The sequence below is a fragment of the Microcaecilia unicolor genome, chromosome 7 (assembly GCF_901765095.1).
Source record: "Microcaecilia unicolor chromosome 7, aMicUni1.1, whole genome shotgun sequence".
In the NCBI taxonomy this organism is placed as follows: domain Eukaryota; kingdom Metazoa; phylum Chordata; class Amphibia; order Gymnophiona; family Siphonopidae; genus Microcaecilia; species Microcaecilia unicolor.
In genome coordinates, this window is record NC_044037.1 from 185,531,045 (window position 1) to 185,552,396 (window position 21,352).

The 21,352-nt window shown below is 46.4% G+C and overlaps 1 protein-coding gene across 1 annotated transcript in view; it reads right to left on the bottom strand.

The window, feature by feature from the left end:
- ACADL (acyl-CoA dehydrogenase long chain) overlaps positions 1-21,352 on the bottom strand; it is a 191,907-nt gene that overhangs the window by 74,270 nt on the left and 96,285 nt on the right. The window contains exon 7 of the mRNA XM_030210840.1: positions 17,117-17,281. Coding sequence (XP_030066700.1) covers positions 17,117-17,281 — 165 coding nt within the window. The remainder of the gene's footprint in view (positions 1-17,116; positions 17,282-21,352) is intronic.

Here is a 21,352-nt window from a genome sequence, read left to right on the forward strand (position 1 = left end):
GCCGGCCAAGATGGCGGAGGCGAGCAGCGGGGGATGGGCGTTTATGGCGGGAAAAACCGCCAGACCGGAGGAAGAACCGGGACACATCGGTCACCAAACTGTCACCCAACAAGGGCGAATCAGGCTTTAAGACCCCCGCATCCCCTCTAGGAGCGCACACGCGATCCGGGGAGCGATTCTTTGCGCCCTCGCCCTCCGACGCCATAGGCCACGTGGAGATCAATCGGGGAACCCCCTGCCCGCTATAAAAAGGTAAAAATTACCTGCTTTCCGCTCCGAGCTGTAACGAACTGGTGTCCCAGTGAGTAGCTGCAGTAAACGTTTAAATAAACGTCGAAATAAACGCCCTTAAGGACGTTCAAAATTTTATTTTATTTTATTTTTTTTTTAACAGAGCCAGCGGGAGGGGGGAGAAAAGGAGGGACCTGGCACCACCAGGTTTGCACTTGCTCAAGAAGAGCCCTCAACCCCAGGCACTCAACAAAACCTAAAAATTAGGCTTGGAGGCCTAGCCAGAGCTGCTGCTGTGTGTGACCACCACCTGCTGAGATAGAGAACATACTGGGGAGTTTCCGGCAGCACATGACCACATGTAGGGAGGCAAAAGGATTGCTCTCTATCTCCACCTGCTGGTAGATGGACACAACCCACCAGTCTATGGATTGATCAGCTTGATGATATGGAAGTGCTCTTTAATAAATATAAGAAAAAAAAAGAAAGTTAATTGTACTGTGTGTATATAACATGTTTCTTTTATGTAGATAAGAGTTTATACAAACATATGATGCTAAAACAATATCAATGTCTGAAATAAAAGGAGAGTGGTTTTAAATAAGAAACATGCCTCACTTGTACAAATAACATGAGATATAAAAGAGAATATATAAAAGGAAGGTCTGACCTCATGGATATTAAATAATGGTACAAACATACAATCCTGAAGCGAGTGGCATATATAAATGTAGACTACAAAAATAGAACTTAATGATTACATAAACAAATTCACGATAGTACAAGGACGTGCTATGGACGTAATCTACTTAGATTTCAGCAAAGCTTTTGACACGGTTCCCCACAGGAGGCTCTTGAATAAACTGGACAGGCTGAAGATAGGACCTGAAGTGGTGAACTGGATTAGGAACTGGTTGACGGACAGAAACCAGAGGGTGGTGGTGAATGGAATTCGCTCGGAGGAGGGGAAGGTGAGTAGTGTAGTGCCTCAGGGATCGGTGCTGGGACCGATTCTGTTCAATATATTTGTGAGTGACATTGCCGAAGGGTTAGAAGGTAAAGTTTGCCTTTTTGCAGACGATACTAAGATTTGTAACAGAGAGGACACCCGGGAGGGAGTGGAAAACATGAAAAAGGATCTGTGGAAATTAGAAGAATGGTCTAAGGTTTGCCAATTAAAATTCAATGCAAAGAAATGCAAAGTGATGCACTTAGGGAGTAGAAATCCACGGGAGAAGTATATGTTAGGCGGGGAGAGTCTGATAGTTACGGATGGGGAGAGGGATCTTGGGGTGATTTTATCTGAGGATCTGAAGGCGACGAAACAGTGTGACAAGGCGGTGGCCTTAGCCAGAAGGTTGCTAAGCTGTATAGAGAGAGATGTGACCAACAGAAGAAAAGAGGTGTTGATGCCCCTGTATAAGTCGTTGGTGAGGCCCCACCTGCAGTATTGTGTTCAGTTCTGGAGGCCGTACCTAGCTAAGGATGTAAAAAAAATGGAAGCGGTGCAAAGAAAAGCTACGAGAATGGTATGGGATTTGCGTTACAAGATGTATGAGGAGAGACTTGTGGACCTGAACATGTATACCCTGGAGGAAAGGAGAAACAGGGGTGATATGATACAGACGTTCAAATATTTGAAAGGTATTAATCCACAAACGGACCTTTTCCGGAGATGGGAGGGTGGTAGAACGAGAGGACATGATATGAGAGTGAAGGGGGGCAGACTCAAGAAAAATGTCAGGAAGTATTTTTTCACGGAGAGAGTGGTAGATACTTGGAATGCCCTCCCGCTGGAGGTGGTGGAGATGAAAACGGTAGCGGAATTCAAGCATGCGTGGGATAAACATAAAGGAATCCTGTGCAGAAGGAATGGATCCTCAGAAGCTTAGCCGAGATTGGGAGGCGAGGCTGGTGTTTGGGTGGTGGGGCTAGTTCTGGGCAAAACTTCTACGGTCTGTGTCCTGAAAACGGCAGATACAAATCAAGGTAGGGTATACACAAGAAGTAGCACATATGAGTTTATCTTGTTGGGCAGACTAGATGGACCGTGCAGGTCTTTTTCTGCCGTCATCTACTATGTTACTATGTATGTTACATGAATCACAATCAGGATTCCGCCCCTTCACAGTACCGAAACAGTACTACTTACTCTCTTAAATTCAAGCAGGAAATAGCAACAGGTACGTACTTGTACTCCTCCTCCAGTGCGACATGTCTAGTGCGTTTGACATGGTTAACCATAAAATACTAATAAGACTCCTAGATTACTTTGGGATTGGCGGAAACACACTCGAATGGATTAAGGGTTTCCTAACCACTAGAACATACCAAGTGAAATCAGACTCAAATATATCATCACTGTGGAAAGCAGACTATGGAGTACCTCAAGGATCACCATTATCACCGATCCTTTTCAACATTATGATGACCCCACTAGCCAAGTCCTTATCCAGCCAAGGCCTAAACCCATTCATCTAGGCGGACAACGTCACTATATATATATCCCTTACAAACATGATCTAGCAGAAATTACCAACAAAATCAAACTCAGCTTGAACACCATGGACACATGGGCGAATGCATTCCAATTAAAACTCAACACAGAAAAAACACATTGTCTCATCATCTCATTCCAATACAACACATATAAACCCACAAAGATTAACATCCTAGGTTACACTCTCCCTATATCAGACAACCTGAAAATTCTTGGTGTTACAATCGACCGGAACCTATCACTAGAGAACCAAGCAAAATCTACAATAAAGAAAATGTTTCACTCAATGTGGAAACGAGTGAAACCATTTTTCCCCGAGGAAAACATTCCGTAACCTGATACAATCAATGGTACTAAGCCAGGCAGACTACTGCAATGGTATTTATGCGGGATGCAAAGAACAAATTATAAAGAAACTTCAGACCGCTCAAAACACAGCAGCCAAACCCCTCAGAGAAAAACTGCACTGGCTCCCAATCAAAGAACGCATTGCTTTCAAAATCTGCACCATGGTTCATAAAATTATTTACGGTGAAGCCCCAGGATACATGATAGACCTCATATAGACCTACCAACCAGAAACACAACAGTCTCATCATGAACACACCTAAATCTCCACTACCCAAGCTGCAAAGGACTCAAATACAAATCAACGTATGCATTCAGCTTCTCTTACATAAGCGCACAACTATGGAACGCACTGCCAAAAGTCGACCACCTAAATTTCCGGAAATCACTAAAAACAAACCTGTTCAAAAAGGCATATCCCACCAACCCAACACAAAGACTGAACACCTGCAACACAACTAAGTCAAAGCACGTAACGGACATACTTAACGCTTCCCCTCTAAGATCACCAATGTGAATATCATATACGATCCTTATTCGACCATAATATCACCTTGTATTTGTTCATACCAGAATTGGCGAACGCTGACACGGTCATGTAAGTCACACTGAGCCTGCAAATAGGTGGGAAAATGTGGGATATAAATAAATAAATAAATAAATAAATAAATAAATAAATAAATAAATAAATCTGTAGAGGTATTCTTGGTAACAAAGAGAGTCCTGTGTTGGCAATAGGCAGAGCAATACTGGTTGAGAGGAGGTTATAACTGAGGAGGTAGAGTAGTATACTTCAGTGAAAGAGAAAACTGAAGCAGTGAAGAATGACTACTGTCTGTCTCTTTTGCTTTTTTAGGGGGGAGGGGTTAATTTCCAGAGCAAGGATGTACTAGACGTTTGAGAGAAGGATTTTATGCACAGCAGCAGTTTGCAGTCACGCAATGCACATGATTAGAAATGGTGAGGTAGAAAATTGTGGCTTTGGATGTGAAGATTTATGGTTTAAATAAAATTTTTGTATACTGCCTTTCTTTACAAAAAAAAGGCAAAGCCATTAGGAGAGGAAGTGACATCAGCGCTCCGGATGGCTGCTTAGAGTTGGCCGCTCTGCCCGGACACAGCATGAAAAGCAAAGATACATACCTGTAGCAGGTATTCTCTGAGGACAGCAGGCTGATTATTCTTACATGTGGCGACGTCCGCATCCGGTCAGGAATCGGCATTTTGCAAGCAGCGCACATACCAATTTCCCGCCTGTCTCGCGAACGCGCCTTCTCAGTTAAATCAAAAGCATAAAAATAAACAAATCAACTCCAAAGGGGGAGGTGGCGTGAATTTGTGAGAACAATCAGCCTGCTGTCCTCGGAGAATACCTCCTACAGGTATGTATCTTCACTTTCTCTGAGGACAAGCAGGCTGCTTGTTCTCACATGTGGGGTATACCTAGCAACCAGGCTCACTCAAAACAATGAACACTGGTCAATTGGGCCTCGCAACGGCGAGGACATAACATAGATTGACCTGAAACCATAAACAACTGAGAGTGCAGCCTTGAACAGAACAACAATGGGTCTAGGGGGGAGGAGTTGGATTCTAAACCCCGAACAGATTCTGCAGGACTGACTGCCCAAACGACTGTCCATCCGGTATCCTGCTGAAGGCAGTAGTGAGATATGAATGTGTGGACTGATGACCATGTTGCAGCCTTGCAAATCTCCTCAATGGAGGCTGACTTTAAGTGAGCCACTGACGCAGCCATGGCTCTAAAATTATGAGCCGTGACATGGCCCTCCAGAGTCAGCCCAGCTTGGGCGTAAGTGAAGAAAATGCAATCTGCTAGCCAACTGGAGATTGTGCGTTTTTCTGGATGGCAGACCTCCACTCCTGTTGGAACAAACAACTGGGCGGGACTGTCTAAAGGGCTTTGTCCGCCTCCACGTACAAAGGCCAATGCTCTCTTGCAGTCCAAGCTGTGCAAAACTGCTTTCGCCAGGGCGGGTATGAGAACGGGGGAAAGAATGTTGGCAAGACAACTGACTGGTTCAGATGGAACTCGACACCACCTTTGGTAGGAACTTAAGACTGAGTGCGGAGAGGACTACTCTGTTGTGATGAAATTTGATATAAGGTGCATGTACTACTAAGGCCTGAAGCTCACTGACCCTACAAGCTGATAGTAACAGCCACCAAGGAAAACGACCTTCCAAGTCAAGTACTTCAGATGGCAGGAATTCAGTGGTTCAAAAGCAGCTTTCATCAGCTGAGTGAGAACGACGTTGAGATCCCATGACACTGGTGGAGGTTTGACAGGGGGCTTTGACAAAAGCAAACCTCTCATAAAGCAAACAACTAAAGTCTGTCCAGAGACAGGCTTACCCTCCACATGGCGATGATAGGCACTAATCACACTAAGATGAACCCTTACTGAGTTGGTTTTGAGGCCAGACTCTGGTAAGTGTAGAAGATATTCAAGCAGGGTCCGTGTAGGACAAGAAAGAGGATCTAGGGCCTTGCTGTCACACCAGATGGCAAATCTCCTCCATTTGAAAGAATAACACTTCTTCGTGGAACCTTTCCTGGAAGCAAGCCAGACTCAGGAGACACCCTCTGAAAGACCCAAGGAGGCGAATTCTAAGCTCTCAACATCCAGGCCGTGAGAGCCAGAGACTGGAGGTTGGGATGCAGAAGCGACCCCTCGTTCTGAGTGTTGGAAAACACTCCAATCTCCATAGTTCTTCGGAGGACAACTCCAGAAGAAGAGGGAACCAAATCTGACATGGCCAGAAGGGTGTAATCAGGATCATGGTTCCGCAGTCTTGCTTGAGTTTCAGCAAAGTCTTCCCTACTAGAGGTATGGGAGGATATGCATACAGAAGGCCTGTCCCCCAATGTAGGAGAAAGGCATCTGACGCTATGTCATGGGCCTGAAGCCTGGAACAGAACTGAGGGACCTTGTGATTGATCTGAGTGGCAAAAAGATCCACAGAGGAGGTGCCTCACGCTCGGAAGATCTTGCGGACTACGCCCATATTCAGTGACCACTTGTGAGGTTGCATTATCCTTCTCAACCTGTCGGCCAGACTGTTGTTGACGCTTGCCAGATAAATGGCTTGGAGAAACATGCCATGACAGCGAGCACAAAGCCACATCTGGACGGCTTCCTGACACAGAGGGCGAGATCCGGTGCCCCCCTGCTTGTTGGCGTAAAACATGGCAACCTGATTGTCTGTCAATTAAGATTACTCGGTTGGACAGCCAATCTCTGAAAGCCTTTAGAGCGTTCCAGATCACTCTTAATTCCAGGAGGTTGATCTGCAGACTTCTTTCCTGAAAGGACCAGGCTCCCTGAGTGTGGAGCCCATCTACATGAGCTCCCCACCCTAGGAGAAATGCATCCGTCGTCAGCACTTTTTGAGGCTGAGGAACTTTGAATGGTCGCCCCATGGTCAAATTAGATCGAATCATCCACCACTGAAGAGAATTCCGAAAGTCGGTGGACAGTTGGATTACATCCTCTAGATCCCCCGCAGCTTGAAACCACTGGGAAGCTAGGGTCCATTGAGCTGATCTCATATGTAGACATGCCATGGGCGTTACATGAACTGTGGAGGCCATGTGCCCCAGAAGTCTCAACATCTGCCGAGCCGTGACCTGCTGAGACGCTCGAACTATGGACACCAGGGACAGAAGGTTGTCAGCCCTTACCTCGGGGAGATAAGCTCAAGCTGTCTGACTGTTCAGCAGAGCTCCAATGAATTCCAATTTTTGGACTGGGGTGAGATGGGACTTGGGATAATTTATGATGAACCCCAGAAGCTCCAGCACCTGAATAGTCATTCGCATGGACTCCACAGCACCTTCCTTCGAGGTGCTCTTCACCAGCCAATCGTCAAGATAAGGAAACACATGCACTCCCAGTCTGCGTAGCGACACTGCAACTACAGCTAGACATTTTGTAAACACTCTGGGTGCAGACTCCAGGCCAAAAGGCAGTACACAGTACTGAAAATGCTGTGTTCCCAGCCGAAATCAAAGACATTTCCTGTGAGCTGGAAGTATTGAGATGTGTGTGTAAGCATCCTTTGTCCAGAGAGCATAGCCAATCGTTTTCCTGAATCATGGGAAGAAGGGTGCCTAGGGAAACCATACTGAACTTTTCTCGGATAAGAAATTTGTTCAGGGCCCTGAGGTCTAGGATGGGACGTATTCCCCCCCCCCCCCCCCCCCGTTTTCTCTCTCTTTTGCACAAGGAAGTACCTTGGAATAGAATCCCAGCCCTTCTTCCCCTGGTGAAACGGGTTCAACCGCTTGGGCCTGTAGAAGGGCGGAGAGTTCCTCTGCAAGTACCTGCTTGTACTGGGAGCTGTAGGACTGAGCTCCCGGTGGGCAATTTAGAGGCTTGGAGTCCAGATTGAGGGTGTATCCTAACCGGACAATTTGAAGAACCCACCGGTCGGAGGTTAAAAGAGGCCACCTTTGATGAAAAACATTAACCTCCCCCCAACTGGCAAGTCATCCGGTACAGACACGTTTACTAAGGCTATGTTGAACTGAAGCAAGTCAAAAGCCCGTCCCTTGCTTTTGCTGGGGAGCCGCAGTGGCCTTAGGCACATGCTGTTGGCGAGAACGAGCGCGCTCGGACTGAGCCTGGGCAGGCCGCCGAGAAGCAGGAATGTACCTACGCCTAGCATAGGAATAGGAAGCACTCTTCTTCCCTCCAAAAAACCTCCTAGATGAGGAGGTAGTAGCAGAAGATGCCCGGCGGGAGAGAGAATCCATAGCATCATTGTGCTTCTTGAGCTGGTCGACTAGATCCTCTACTTTCTACTACTACTACTTTTTAGCAATTTTATAGCGCTACAAAGTGTACACAGCACTGCACAAACATAGAAGAAAGACAGTCCCTGCTCAAAGAGCTTACAATCTAATAGACAAAAAATAAAGCAAGCAAATCAATTAATGTGTAGAGGAAAGAGGAGAGGAGGGTAGGTGGAGTGCGAGTGGTTACAAGTCAAAAGCAATGTTAAAGAGGTGGGCTTTCATCTAGATTTTAAAGACTGGTCAAGGATGGGGCAAGACGTAGGAGCTCAGGAAGGCTATTCCAGGCGTAGGGTGCAGCGAGACAGAAGATGCGAAGTCTGGAGTTGGCAGTAGTGGACGAAGGGAACAGATAAGAAGGATTTATCCATGGAACGGAGTGGCATGGGAAGGGATGTAGGGAAGGAGCAGTGTGGGAGAGATACTGGGGAGCAGGCAGAGTGAGTACATTATAAGTTAGTAGAAGTTTGAACAGGATGCAAAAAACGGATAGGGAGCCAGTGAAGCGACTTGAGGAGAGGGGTAGTATGAGTAAAGCGACCCTGGCGGAAGACGAGACGGGCAGCAGAGTTTTGAACTGACTGGAGAGGGAGAGGTGACTAAGTGGGAGGCCAGCAAGAAGCAGATTGCAGTAGTCTAAACGAGAGGTGACAAGGGTGTGGATGAGGGTTCTGGTAGAAAGGGGTGGATTTTACGGATGTTGTAAAGAAAGAAACGACAGGTCTTGGCGATCTGCTGGATATGAGTAGAGAAGGAGAGAGAGGAGTCAAACATGACCCCAAGGTTACGAGCTGAAGAGACCGGGAGAATGACAGAGCCATCTCGGCAAGGAACATCCGCCATCCGCTGCTGGACCGAATGATCCAGGTCAGAGACACGCAGCCATGAGAGTCTGCGCATCACTATACCATGGGCAGCGATCCTGGATGCTACATCAAAAGTGTCGAACATACCCTTGGCCAGGAATTTGACACGCCTTCTGCTGCCTGACCCCTGGCTCGGCCTGCTCCAGAAGGAATGCATCAACCAAGCTAGACAGTTGCCTCACCGAGTTCTGCAAGTGGATGCTCGTGAAGAGCTGGTATGTCTGGATTTTAGCAGCGAGCATAGCGGCCTGATACGCCTTTCTCCAAAAATAGTCCAAGGTTCTAGATTCTCTGCCCGGGGGTGCTGAGGCATAGTCCCTAGTGCTCCTGGCTCTTTTGAGAGCAGAGTCCACCACCATGGAATTGTGAGGTAGCCGAGACCTCATCAATCCAGGTTCCCCGTGGATTCGATATTGGGATTCAGTTTTTTTTTCGGGATCACGGGATTAGACAGAGGGAACGACCAGTTTCGCATAAGGACTTCCTTCAGGACATTATCCAAAGGAGCCGTTGCAGCCTCTCTAGGCAGAGAAGGATAATCCAGGATTCTCAGCCCTGGGCTCATCTCAACCTCCACAGGGAAGGGAATAGCCGCAGCCATTTCCCAGACAAAGGAGGTAAAGGATAGACTCTCCGGTGGAGAAAGTCTCCTTTCTAGTGGAGGGGAAGGTTCAGAGGAAATCCCATAGGACTCATCAGAAGAAAAGTACCTGGGATCCTCCTCTTCCTCCCACGAACGCTCATCTTCAGTATCGGACAAGACATCTCTCAGAGCAGTCCGAAACTGAGCCTGCCTCGATGCGGAGGAACGACGTCCTTGATGGCAATGCCGAGAAGTCGACGCCCACCTGGACTACGGCAAAGCTTCCTCCACGGACGTCGAAGGGGAGTCGACCTGGGTGGCAGCCAACACCGATGCCGCAGGTGGCACCGAGGTCAGGGACCTCACCACAGACGTAAGGCCAGATGCCGCTGCAGCAGATGGTACGGAAAGTGCAAGCACCCCCGACACCGAAGCAGACTGGCGCAGCAATCCTTCCAGAAGCTCTGGAAGCAGGGCCCTGATGCGCTAGTCGAGAGCCGCCATCGGACAAGGCTGCAGGGTCAGTAAAGGAGCCACTGGCAGAATCTGTCGAGGCTTGGGAGCAGGTACCGGGCTGCCAGAAGACCAACGCATCGGCACCTCCTGAATAGAGGGGGAGCGATCCTCTCAGCGCCAACGCTTCTCGGGTGCTGATTCCCTCGACGCCCCAGAGCTCCCGGCACCGTGTGTCGAAGGAGAACGATGACGGTGCTTCTTTGCCTTCGCTCGACATCCGTCATCGAGACTCCTCGGTAACGATGAGGAAGACGTGGAATCCTCACGCCTCCTCTGGGCCGGGTCTGACAAAGGTCAGTCCCGGGGGGGGGGGGGGGGGGGGGCCTGCATAACAGGAGGCCTCAAGATAGGTGGAGACCCACTTGATGCCTCACTGCTCCCAGCACGAATAGGTCTTTCAGCAGCCATTACCTCTGCTCCCTATGTCGATGCTTCCCTCAAAGTTGATGTTGATGCCGCCGACCTCGGTACCAATGTCGATGTTGAACGACTGGAGTGAGTCCCAAAAAGCTTTTCTCGTTGGGCTTCTCGAGACGCTTGGGTCCGTTTCTTCATACGAAGACACAGACTACAAGCATGCCAGGCGATGGTTAGGCCAGGCACTGGATACACCAGGCGTGGGGTATCGGTACCTGAGATGGTCCGGTTGCACCGAGTACGTTTGAAGCCGTTGGGTGTCTTCAATGACATGAAGGAAAAACGCTCGGCGAAATCAAAAGACACGATTGTGCCTGTTAAAAGGAAAAAAAAGGGCACAAAAAGAAGGTAACAACCCGACTGCGTCAAAAACAAAGGAAAATTTTAAAAGGGGCAAAAATAAAGAAACTACGGGAAGTTTTTTATTTTTAAACTGTAGAATCTTGGTATTAAAAAGGAAAAAAAAAAAGAAAGGCAAAAAGCCACGAAACGAAGACTCTTTCTCGGGCCTGAGAGGACCACAGAGAAAAAAACCTCTACCACACCTCAACGCGAATAAAAGAAAACTGAGGAACGTGTTCACACGCGATGGGCGGGAAATCTGTGCGCGCTGCAGGTGCGCCAGAAACCTCTGGCAAACTTTTAAATATTTGCTTGCAATATGCCGATTCCTGGGCCGATGCGGACGTCGACCCACATGTGAGAACAAGCAGCCTGCTTGTCCTCGGAGAATGATCATTTTTCTTACCATCCAATTTTGAATCATCCTCGAGCAGTAAAGAATAGCTGAAGTAGTTCTAAATTGAGCTAGTCTTGTTTGCATGCAGGAAGCAGAGCGAGAATAATCCCCTGAGCCGCGTGCTGAGCAAAGATGGTGTCAATACTTTCTGATGATTCTGATTGCAACACAGATATGGACAAACAAGGGATCCCTGTGGGCTCCCGTCAGTTATTGTGCTGGATGATGGATTTAAAAAAAGATCTGAAGAGAAAGTTTCAGTTGGTATGCCAAGATTATTAGGGATGCAGTGGAAGATATTAAGAAAGATCTGTGGGCCTGATGGTGAGGCAGAAGGTAGTGGAAAAACAAATGACATGTGTGCAGTACAGTTGGTGGAGTTTAAAGCAGGTATGCACACATCTTCCAGGGAACTTAGAGAGCTCAGGGATAAGACAGAGGACCTTGAGAATAGGTCCTGCCGAAATAATATTTGGATACAGAGGAGGCCTTTGCAGATTGTACCCACATGGTACACGATATCACACAATTGCTATTGTGTGCAGCTAATGCGGCAGAAATTCCTAATGTGGAGATTCAGATAGAGTACATCAGGCACTGGGACCCTACAGGGATAACAGTGCTAGAGACATAATTGCTTGTATACATGACTTTGTTACCAAAGAACGTATATTAGCAGTAGCCAGAAAGGAAGGCTCTATTACTTGGAAGAGTGTCCCTATTGACATATCTCAGATAACGTTATAAAAGTGTAAAGAATTCTGGGGAGTGACCCAGTTTCTTCGGATGGAGCAAATTCATTACAATTGGGATATCCATCAGGATTGTTTTGTTTTGGGTTTTTTTTTTAAGAGTAAAAGCTGCTAGTCATAAGGCATTAACCGCTGACAAAGTGTGGCAATTATTACTACAACTAAAAGTGGATAATGTTCCAGAGAAGAAAGTGCGTTTGAAAAGCACTAAGTCCAATGTACCATCTCCCATCTCTAGGTGGCAGCAAGTTGTCAAAGGCAGGTGTTGTCACACTTCTCAGATGCTGAGCCTGGGAGATCCACTCCTCCTTCATCAGCCAGAGGAGATCCTTAATGATATTATCTTATGGGTTGGCATTTTCATATAACTGATGTAGCTGCATATTTTTCCATAGGCTGGATTTAATCCAGGGAGTTTTATTTATTTATTTACTTCGGAAGATGACCATGATATGGACAGCTTGGACTTGTATCTGGGGAACTGACTGGTGTTTGGGGGCTCTTAAGAACTCATGAATATTTAAATGTCAGATTAAAAGAATTACATATGTTTAAGGAGAGTGATGTTTTGAAATGTTGGGTTTATACATGATGTTTATGGTATTCATTTTACAGGATTTATACAAAGTTGCTATAAAGGGCTATATTCTATATATCATGCCCCAAAAAATCGGTGCCAAAAAAAATACACCTAGGCGTAACCTATATGAACCCTAAATTTAAGCATGGTTTATAAAATATGCCTAAATCTAGGTACAGTTTATAGAATACACCCATTTTCTGCGACTATATTTAGTCGTGGCCATTTACGCCAATAAAAGCCTGATGTAAATGCCGATGTCTAAATTATGTGCAGAACAGGCATATTCTATAACAGTACACATAAATTCTAGACATGCCTCATAATCCACCCATGGCCACGCCCCTTTTCAGATCCACATCTTAGAATTTCCCACGAATTACTTTATAGACACAGACATTTGTGCATGTAAATTCTAATTAATCCCAATTAGTGTCAACAGTTATCAGCACTGACTGGCATGTTAAACTAATTAAGCTGCATGTGCAAATCCAGAATACGACCAGATTGCATGTGCAACTCAAGTCGCATTATAAAGAATCCGGGGAATATTGCATAATTATAGGGATGGGGATATATATCACATTTGTTCCATTAATTTGCCATGTGCCCCAAGAGTATCAACATCTGCCGAGCTGTGACCTGCTGAGACGCACAAACTGTTGACACCCACGGGACAGGAGGTTGTCGCCCTTGTCTCGGGAAGATAAGCCTGAGCTGCCTTCATGTCCAGCAGTGCTCCAATGAATTCCATATTTCTGACAGCTGTAGCCACTTGAATTGTCATTCACATGGACTCCAGAGCACCTTCCTCTGAGGTGCTCTGCGCAGCCAATTGTCGAGATAAGGAAACACATGCACTCCCAGTCTGCGTAGCGACGCTGCGACTACCACTAGACACTTTGTAAACACTCTGGGCACAGACGCCAGGCCAAAAGGCAGTACACGGTACTGAAAGTGCTGTGCTCCCAGCTCACATCGAAGATACTTCCTGTGAGCTGGGAGTATCGAGATGTGTGTGAAAGCATCCTTTAAGTCCAGAGGGCATAGCCAATCGTTCTCCTGGAATCAAGGGAAGAAGGGTGCCCAGGGAAAGCATCCTGAACTTTTCTCGGACTATGAATTTGTTCAGGGCCCTGAGGTCTAGGATGGGACGCATCCCCCCTGTTTCTTTTGCATAAGAAAGTACCTGGAATAGAATCCCAGCCCTTCTTCCCCTGGTGGAACGGGTTTGAACCGCATGGGTCTTTAGAAGGGCGGAGAGTTCCTCTGCAAGTACCTACCTGTGCTGGGAGCTGTAAGAATGAGCTCCCAGTGGGCAACTTGGGGTTTGGATTCCAGATTTAGGGTGTATCCTAACCGGAATATTTGAAGAACGCACCGGTCGGAGGTTATGAGAGGCCACCTTTGGTGAAAAAACATTAACCTCCCTCCAACTGGCAAGTCGTCCGGTACAGACAACTTTTAATGTGGCTGTGCTTAACTGGAGCCAATCAAAAGCTCGTTCCTTGCTTTTGCTGGGGAGCAGCAGGGGCCTTAGGCGCACGTTGTTGACGAGAACAAGTGCGCTGGGGCTGAGCTTGGGTAGGCTTACGAGAAGCCAGAGTGTACCTATGCCTAGCATAGGAATAGAGGCACGCAGGCATAGAGTCTGTGCATCACTATACCCTGAGCAGCGATTCCTGGATGCCACATCAAAAGAGTGCCCCTGGCCAGGAATTTATGACACACTTCTGTTGCCTGACCACCTGGCAAAAAGGCTCGGCCTGCTCTGGAGGGAGGGCATCCGATCAAGCTACACAGGTGCCTCACCGAGTTCCGCAAGTGGATGCTCATGAAGAGCTGGTAAGTTTGGATAAGGGCAGCGAGCATAGCGACCTGATACAGTCTTTCTCCAACAAGGATCCAAGGTCCTAGCTTCTATGCTGGGGGGCGTCGAGGCATAGTACCTAGTACTCTTGGCTCTCTTGAGGGGCGGAGTCCACTACCATGGAATTGTGGAGTAACTGAGACCTCATCAACCCAGGTTCACTGTGGATCCGATACTGGGAATCAGCCTTTCTTCGGGATCACGGGGTCAGACAGAGGGAAAGACCAGTTCCACATAAGGACTTCCTTCAGAACCTTATGCAAAGGAGCTGTCACAGCCTCCTTAGGTGGAGAGTCTGCCAATGTTGTCCATTAGATTGTAAGCTGACTGCACATGTTGTCCTTTAGATTGTAAGCTCCTTTGAGCAGGGACTGTCCTTCTTTGTTAAACTGTACAAGCACTGCGTAAACCCTAGTAGCGCTTTAGAAATGTTAAGTAGTAGTAGTAGTAGGGATAATCCAGGACGTCAAGCATCTCAGCCCTGGGCTCATCCTCCACCTCCATAGGGAATGGAATAGCTGTAGCCATTTCCCAGATAAAAGATGTAAAAGAAAGACTCTCAGGAGGAAGACCAGTCTCCTTTCAGGTGGAGGGGAAGGTTTTCAGAGGAATCCCATACGACTCATCGGAAGAAAAAGTATCTGGGATCTCCCTCTGACTCCCACGAACGCTCCTCTTCAGTATCGGAAAGTACCTCCCTAAGGAACGCCGAGACTGAGCCTGCCTCGACGCCGAGGATCAACGTCCTCAATGGCGATGTTCAGAGGCCGACGCCTGCATGGACTGCGGCGAAGCTTCCTCCACTGACGAAGGGAAGCCACCTGGGTCGCAAGCGGCACAGATGACGGGGACCTCACCACAGGTGAAGGGCCAGATGCTACTGCTGCAGATGGCACGGAAGGCGCAAGCACCCCCGACACTGAAGCAGGACTGGCGCAGCAGTCTTTCCAGAAGTTCTGGAGCAGGGCCTGGATGTGCTCATCGAGAGCCACCATCGGAGAAGGCGCTGCAGGGTCGGTGGATCAGCCAGTGGCAGAATCTACTGAGGCTTCAGGTGCAGGTACTGGGCTGCTAAGAGACCGGCGCATTGGCACCTCCTGTATGGAGGGGGAGCCGAATCCTTCGACACCCCGGAGCTTACAGCACCATGTGTCGAAGTAGATCAGTGACTATGCTCTTCGCCTTTACTCAGTGCCAACGAGGACGACGTGGAATCCTCATGTCTCCTCGGGGGTCTGGTCTGACGATGGTCGGATCCTGGGGGGCCTGAATAGCAGGAGGCCTCGAGACAGTTGGAGACCCACTCATCTCACTGCTCCAGTACGACTTGGTCTATCAGCAGCCATTAACCTCTGCTCCTGACGTCGATGCTTCCCTCGGTTCCGATGTCGATGCTGATGTCAAGGACCAGACCGAGCCCCAAAAAGTTTCTCTCGTTGGGCTTCTCGAGCTACTTGGATCCGCTTTTTATACGAGACACAGAGCACAAGCAGCTGGGCTGTGGTCGGGTCCAAGGCACTGGATACACCAGGAATAGGTATCAGTACCTGAGATGGTCCGGTTGCACCGTGTACAACATTTGAAGCCGCTGGGTGTCCTCGATGACATGGAAGGAAAAACAGCTCCGGCGAAATCAAAAGACTCGATTGTGCTAATAAAAAGGGGCACAAAAATAAGGAGAAAGCCGGCCGAGACAAAAAAGAAAGGAAACTTAAAATTGGACAAAAAAGACTAAGGACTTTAGATAAAAAAAAAAAAAAAAAGAGATCCTACGCTCTTTTTTTTTTTTTTTAAATGAAAAAAAAAAAAAAAAAGTAAAAAATACACGAAAAATCGCTGTGAGAAGAACTCTTTCCCAGGTCAGAACAAGGAGCACAGGAGGAACCTGCCACACCTCATCGTGGGAAAAAAATTAATGAGGTACACGCTCGCACAGGAAGCGAAAAGTCAGTCCGTGCTGCACGCGCACCAGAAGACTCTACCAAAGTTTTTTGTCTTTGCTATGGCAAAATGCTGGTTCCTGGGCCAACGAGGACATCGACCCATGTGTGAGAATAAGCAGCCTGTTTGTCCTCGGAGAACAATGTATACATTCATAATATAAAACCAACAAGTCTCTCCTTATGTGTCTTGTCCCACAGACTTAATGCCATTTTCGTCACTTTTCTCTGAAACTGTTTCAAGTTGTTTTACATCTTTAGCAAGATATAGCCTCCAAAACTGAACACAATACTCCAAGTGGGACCTCACCAACGACTTGTACAGGGGCATGAACATCTCCTTTCTTCTGCTGGTTATACCCTTCTCTATGCAGCCTAGCATACACCTCTGGCCATGACTTGTCACATTGTTTCATCACCTTACGATCCTCAGACACCATCACCCCCATGGTTTCTTCCTGAGCTGTGCTCACCAATCTCTCGCCTCCTATGTTGTACAACTCCTTTGGATTTCTGCACCCCAAATGCACGACTCTGCACTTCTTCACATTAAATTTTAACTGCCAAACCTTTGACCATTCTTCTAATATTTGGAAACCTCAACTTAACTTTGAAAATTTGATTTTTCTTTTGCATGAAATGATGATACCATGTCAAGCATGCTCCATATGGCTGCATAAGAATTTAAGACCAGCATCAACATTGTCTCAGTGCTCTATCCTCTAAAAAGTGATCTATAACCTAAGAAACCCCTACCTCTTGAACCTCCAAACGCATTAAGAATTGAAAAGGTACGTATTTTTCCAAAAACTTTTACCAATGCAGGCAAGTTGAAAACTAATTAAATTTACTGGTATAGACAAATCCAGAGGCTCTTTTAATAAAGAGAAAAAAGTGTTGAGCCTTGTCCCCAGGCAGAAAGCAAAAGCGTGAGCAGGGTTTCTTTAGAGACTCACCTGTGCCTTCAGTCCAATCTTTTCCAGCTTGCGACCCTTATTGAAGCCTTTCATTCCATTATCCACCAGAAAGAGGCTGATCCCATGAGCTGGGGAGCTTGCCTCTCGGTTTGTCACAGCCACAACAATCACCATGTCACACATCCAGCCATTGGTGATGAACGTCTGTAAAGAGAATGCAGATGGAGTCGATATATTGCAGAAAAAGCAAAAAAAAAAAAACAGCAGAATTTTATTAAAAAAACAAAACAATGATGCAAGTCAAGTTTTACTCACTAAAGCATTTGTACATGTCAATGGCAACATTTGAATTCTATACAATTTATATCTTGAGGTGAGGGGAAGTGCAGTGATATAAGTACTTTGAATTGTAACCTGCCTGTCCCTTCTGATTCAAAAAAAGCTGTATCGTTGCAAAACCTCCATCATCACTACAAAAAACAAAAAACAACACTGGCACAGGACTCTTGCGTAGCTCAAGCTACTTGACAGGAATGTTGATGACTAGACATAGCTCCTCCAAACTTTGTGTAAATAGGTTGTTGGTGGAAGGGGGGCAAACTGACTTTTCAAAGTTTGGGAGAGCTGTGGACGGGGGGGGGGGGGGGGGGGGCAGAAATTTCTCAGATTTCTCAAAAGAAATTAATACTTTTTCATCACATATGCAGTAAATAAGTAAAACTTGAAATAGACAGATCTACAATAGTTCTACTAAACAATGTGTAGAGGTAAGTCCTTAAAACGCTGAAGAACCTGCAACCTTCTCATTTCCTACCTCTTATTTGGACATTCTTCCATTAATTTTTATGAACAGTTTCTCAAACTGGAAAGAATACTTGTAAAATGAAAAAAAAAAAAAAACTAATTCTTAATCCTGAGGAAGTCAAAATATGGTCACTTGGAGCTACAAAGTCACAGATCCACCAGGCTCATTGTTCAAGGCAAATGTTACTTTGGGGGTCTTTTACTAAAGATTAGCACTGTTTTCTGTCACAGGACCTATTTTACTCATATGGGCCCTGCTGCAAACAACATGGCCTAATCTTTAGTTTAAAAAACAAAAAACACCTTTGTTCAAGTTTGGCAGTACTTTTTGAGTCAGGATAAGAGGAATGGATACCAAGAACTTTTCCTTCAGAGACGATTTACTTTCCTTGGACACAAGTTTACATACTTTACCACTGCACTATTACAGGGTACATTATCTATCACCCTTCTAGAAATCAGGATTTCATTGTCTCCTGCCAGAAAAAAGAATTCAAAACCTTTGTGCAAATCCTGTTATAGGAGTTTATAAGGAGAGCTCACTGGCTGAAAGGTCCTTATCCAGAAGAGCACAAAAAAATCCAGCCTAGTGGTTTGCCAAAAGGGAAGTTTTCTTACAGCTCAGGAAACGCTGATATTCAGATGAAAAGTTTGATGCTGGAGTTGTGATGTTCCAAGCCTACCTGGCAAGTTTGCCAGCAATGACCATATGGGTATACAAAGGATTTTACATGGGGATCCTCCCTGTGCAGTGGTGAATGTAGAGCTAAACTTATGAATAAAACATGTAAGTAGTTGTGCAGGATGAAGGTTCTTCTCCCCATAGTGAAATTACCCAAGAAACTAGGGAAATAATAATGCAACTGGAAAAGATTTTATTATTCAGGAGGAATAAAATAATATAGGGGTGAGCAACGATTAAGAATTTTAATTGTGATCCTGCATTTTGGCCCATAAAGTGTAATTCACTGAAACTGAAGTGAAAATCAGTATGACACCACCATCCACTGGTCTATGAAGTTTAATATTTGATGGGATGGAGGATGGAGACTGGGGTTATACTGAGAGAGAGGGAGGAAAATGGAGGGAGAAAGGTATAGTTGTAGCTATGCTGGGAGTGGGGGGAAAGTGCCAGGACCTTCAGGGAAAGACATTTTGGTTACAGTTCAGGCATAAGTAGTGTACTGCAGTGTTTCCCAAGTTGGTCCTTGAGTACCCCCTCGTCAGTTGGGTTTCCCAAATCAGTCCTGGAGTACCCCTTTGCCAATTGGGTTTTTAGGCTATGCATAATGAATATGCATGAAAGAGATGTGCATACAATGGAGGCAGCATATGCAAAACAAACAATCTCATACATATTCATTGTGGATATCCTGAAAGTCTGACTGACACGGGCTACTACTACTACTACTACTACTATTTAGCATTTCTATAGCGCTACAAGGCATACGCAGCGCTGTACAAACATAGAAGAAAGACAGTCCCTGCTCAAAGAGCTTACAATCTAATAGACAAAAAATAAATAAAGTAAGCAAATCAAATCAATTAATGTGAACGGGAAGGAAGAGAGGAGGGTAGGTGGAGGCGAGTGGTTACAAGTGGTTACGAGGCTGCTCCAGGACCCACTTGGGAAACACTGGTGTACTGTATCCAAAAAGTCTTTCTTTTCCTGAAGGTCCTGGCACTTCTCTCCCCCCACTACAGCTCCAGCTATAATCCTCTCCTTCTCTCTCTCCCAGTACAACCCCAGCCCTCATCCTAGTCCTAGCACTCTCCCTCTCTCACAGAACAGCTCCAACACTCTTTTCCCCTCCTCTCCAAGCAAAGCTCCAGCACTCTCCCTCCCTCCCAAAACAGCTCTAGCAGTCTCTCTCTCTCCCAGGACAGCTTCATCCTCCCCCCCGCTGCCAGGATGACTTTTTGTTATGCTTCCTGTCCTCTCTCCCACCCAATCCCACTTAAGCAGGCAAAGTACAAGGAGGTGAACTTAAGTGCAAAATGAAAAATAAAATCAATTGACGAAATAACTAACTTCGCAAATCTCTGAAGACATATTTCTTCAACAAGGCCTACAAAGAGAACCCATAGCTTCACTAATCCACTTCACCAACCCACCCACCTATGAAAGTCCACCTTCTATACTTACCCGCCTAATCACTTCCTTCTTTCTTCCCTTACTCATTCTCTGCACACTACTAATTGTATCTGATATCCTGTAATGATAATGTTATAACAAAACTATGTAAGCCACATTGAGCCTGCAAATAGGTGGGAAAATGTGGGATACAAATGCAATAAATAAATAAATAAATAAATAAAGATACATATCTGTAGCAGGTATTCTCCGAGGATGGCAGGCTGCATATTATCACTGATGGGTCGTCGTCCGCGACGGCCCAGGAGCCCGGAACTTATAAAAAGACGCACCACGCATGCGCGAGCAGGTTCCCGCCCGTGACGCGAGCGTGTTGCCTTTACTTAATAAAAAGCAAAAAAGAAGAGGAACAACTCCAAAGGGGAGGAGGGTGGGTTGTGATAATATGCAGCCTGCTGTCCTCGGAGACTACCTGCTACAGGTAAGTATCTTCATTTTCTTTGAGGACAAGCAGGCTGCATATTATCACTGATGGGGTATCCCTAGCCCTCAGGCTCACTCAAAACAATGAACACTGGTCAATTAGGCCTCGCAACGGCGAGGACATAATTTAGATTGACCTAAAAAGAAACACAACTAAGTGAGAGTGCAGCCTGGAACAGAACAGAAATGGGCCTAGGAGGGTGGAGTTGGATTCTAAACCCCAAACAGATTCTGCAACACCGACTGCCCCAACCGACTGTCACGTCGGCTATCCTGCTGAAGGCAGTAGTGAGATGTGAATGTGTGGACTGATGACCACGTTGCAGCCTTGCAAATCTCTTCAATAGAAGCTGACTTCAAGTGAGCCACTGACGCTGCCATGGCTCTGACATTGTGAGCCGTGACATGGTCCTGTAGAGTCAGCCCAGCTTGAGCATAAGTGAAGGAAATGCAATCTGCTAGCCAATTGGAAATGGTGCGTTTACCGATGGCGACTCCCCTCCTGTTGGGATTGAAAGAAACAAATAATTGGGCAGACTGTCTGTAGGGCTTAGTCCGCTCCATGTAAAAGGCCAGTGCTCTCTTGCAGTCCAAGGTGTGCAACTTGTCCTCACCAGGGTGGGTATGAGAACGGAGAAAAAATGTTGGCAAGACAATTGACTGGTTCAGTTGGAACTCCGACACCACCTTCAGCAAGAACTTAGGGTGAATGCGGAGGACTACTCTGTTATGATGAAACTTGATATAAGATGCATGACCTACTAGGGCTTGGAGCTCACTGACTCTACGAGCTGAAGTAACAGCCACCAAGAAAATGACCTTCCAGGTCATGTACTTCAAATGGCAAGAATTCAATGGCTCAAAAGGAGCTCTCATCAGCTGGGTGAGAATGA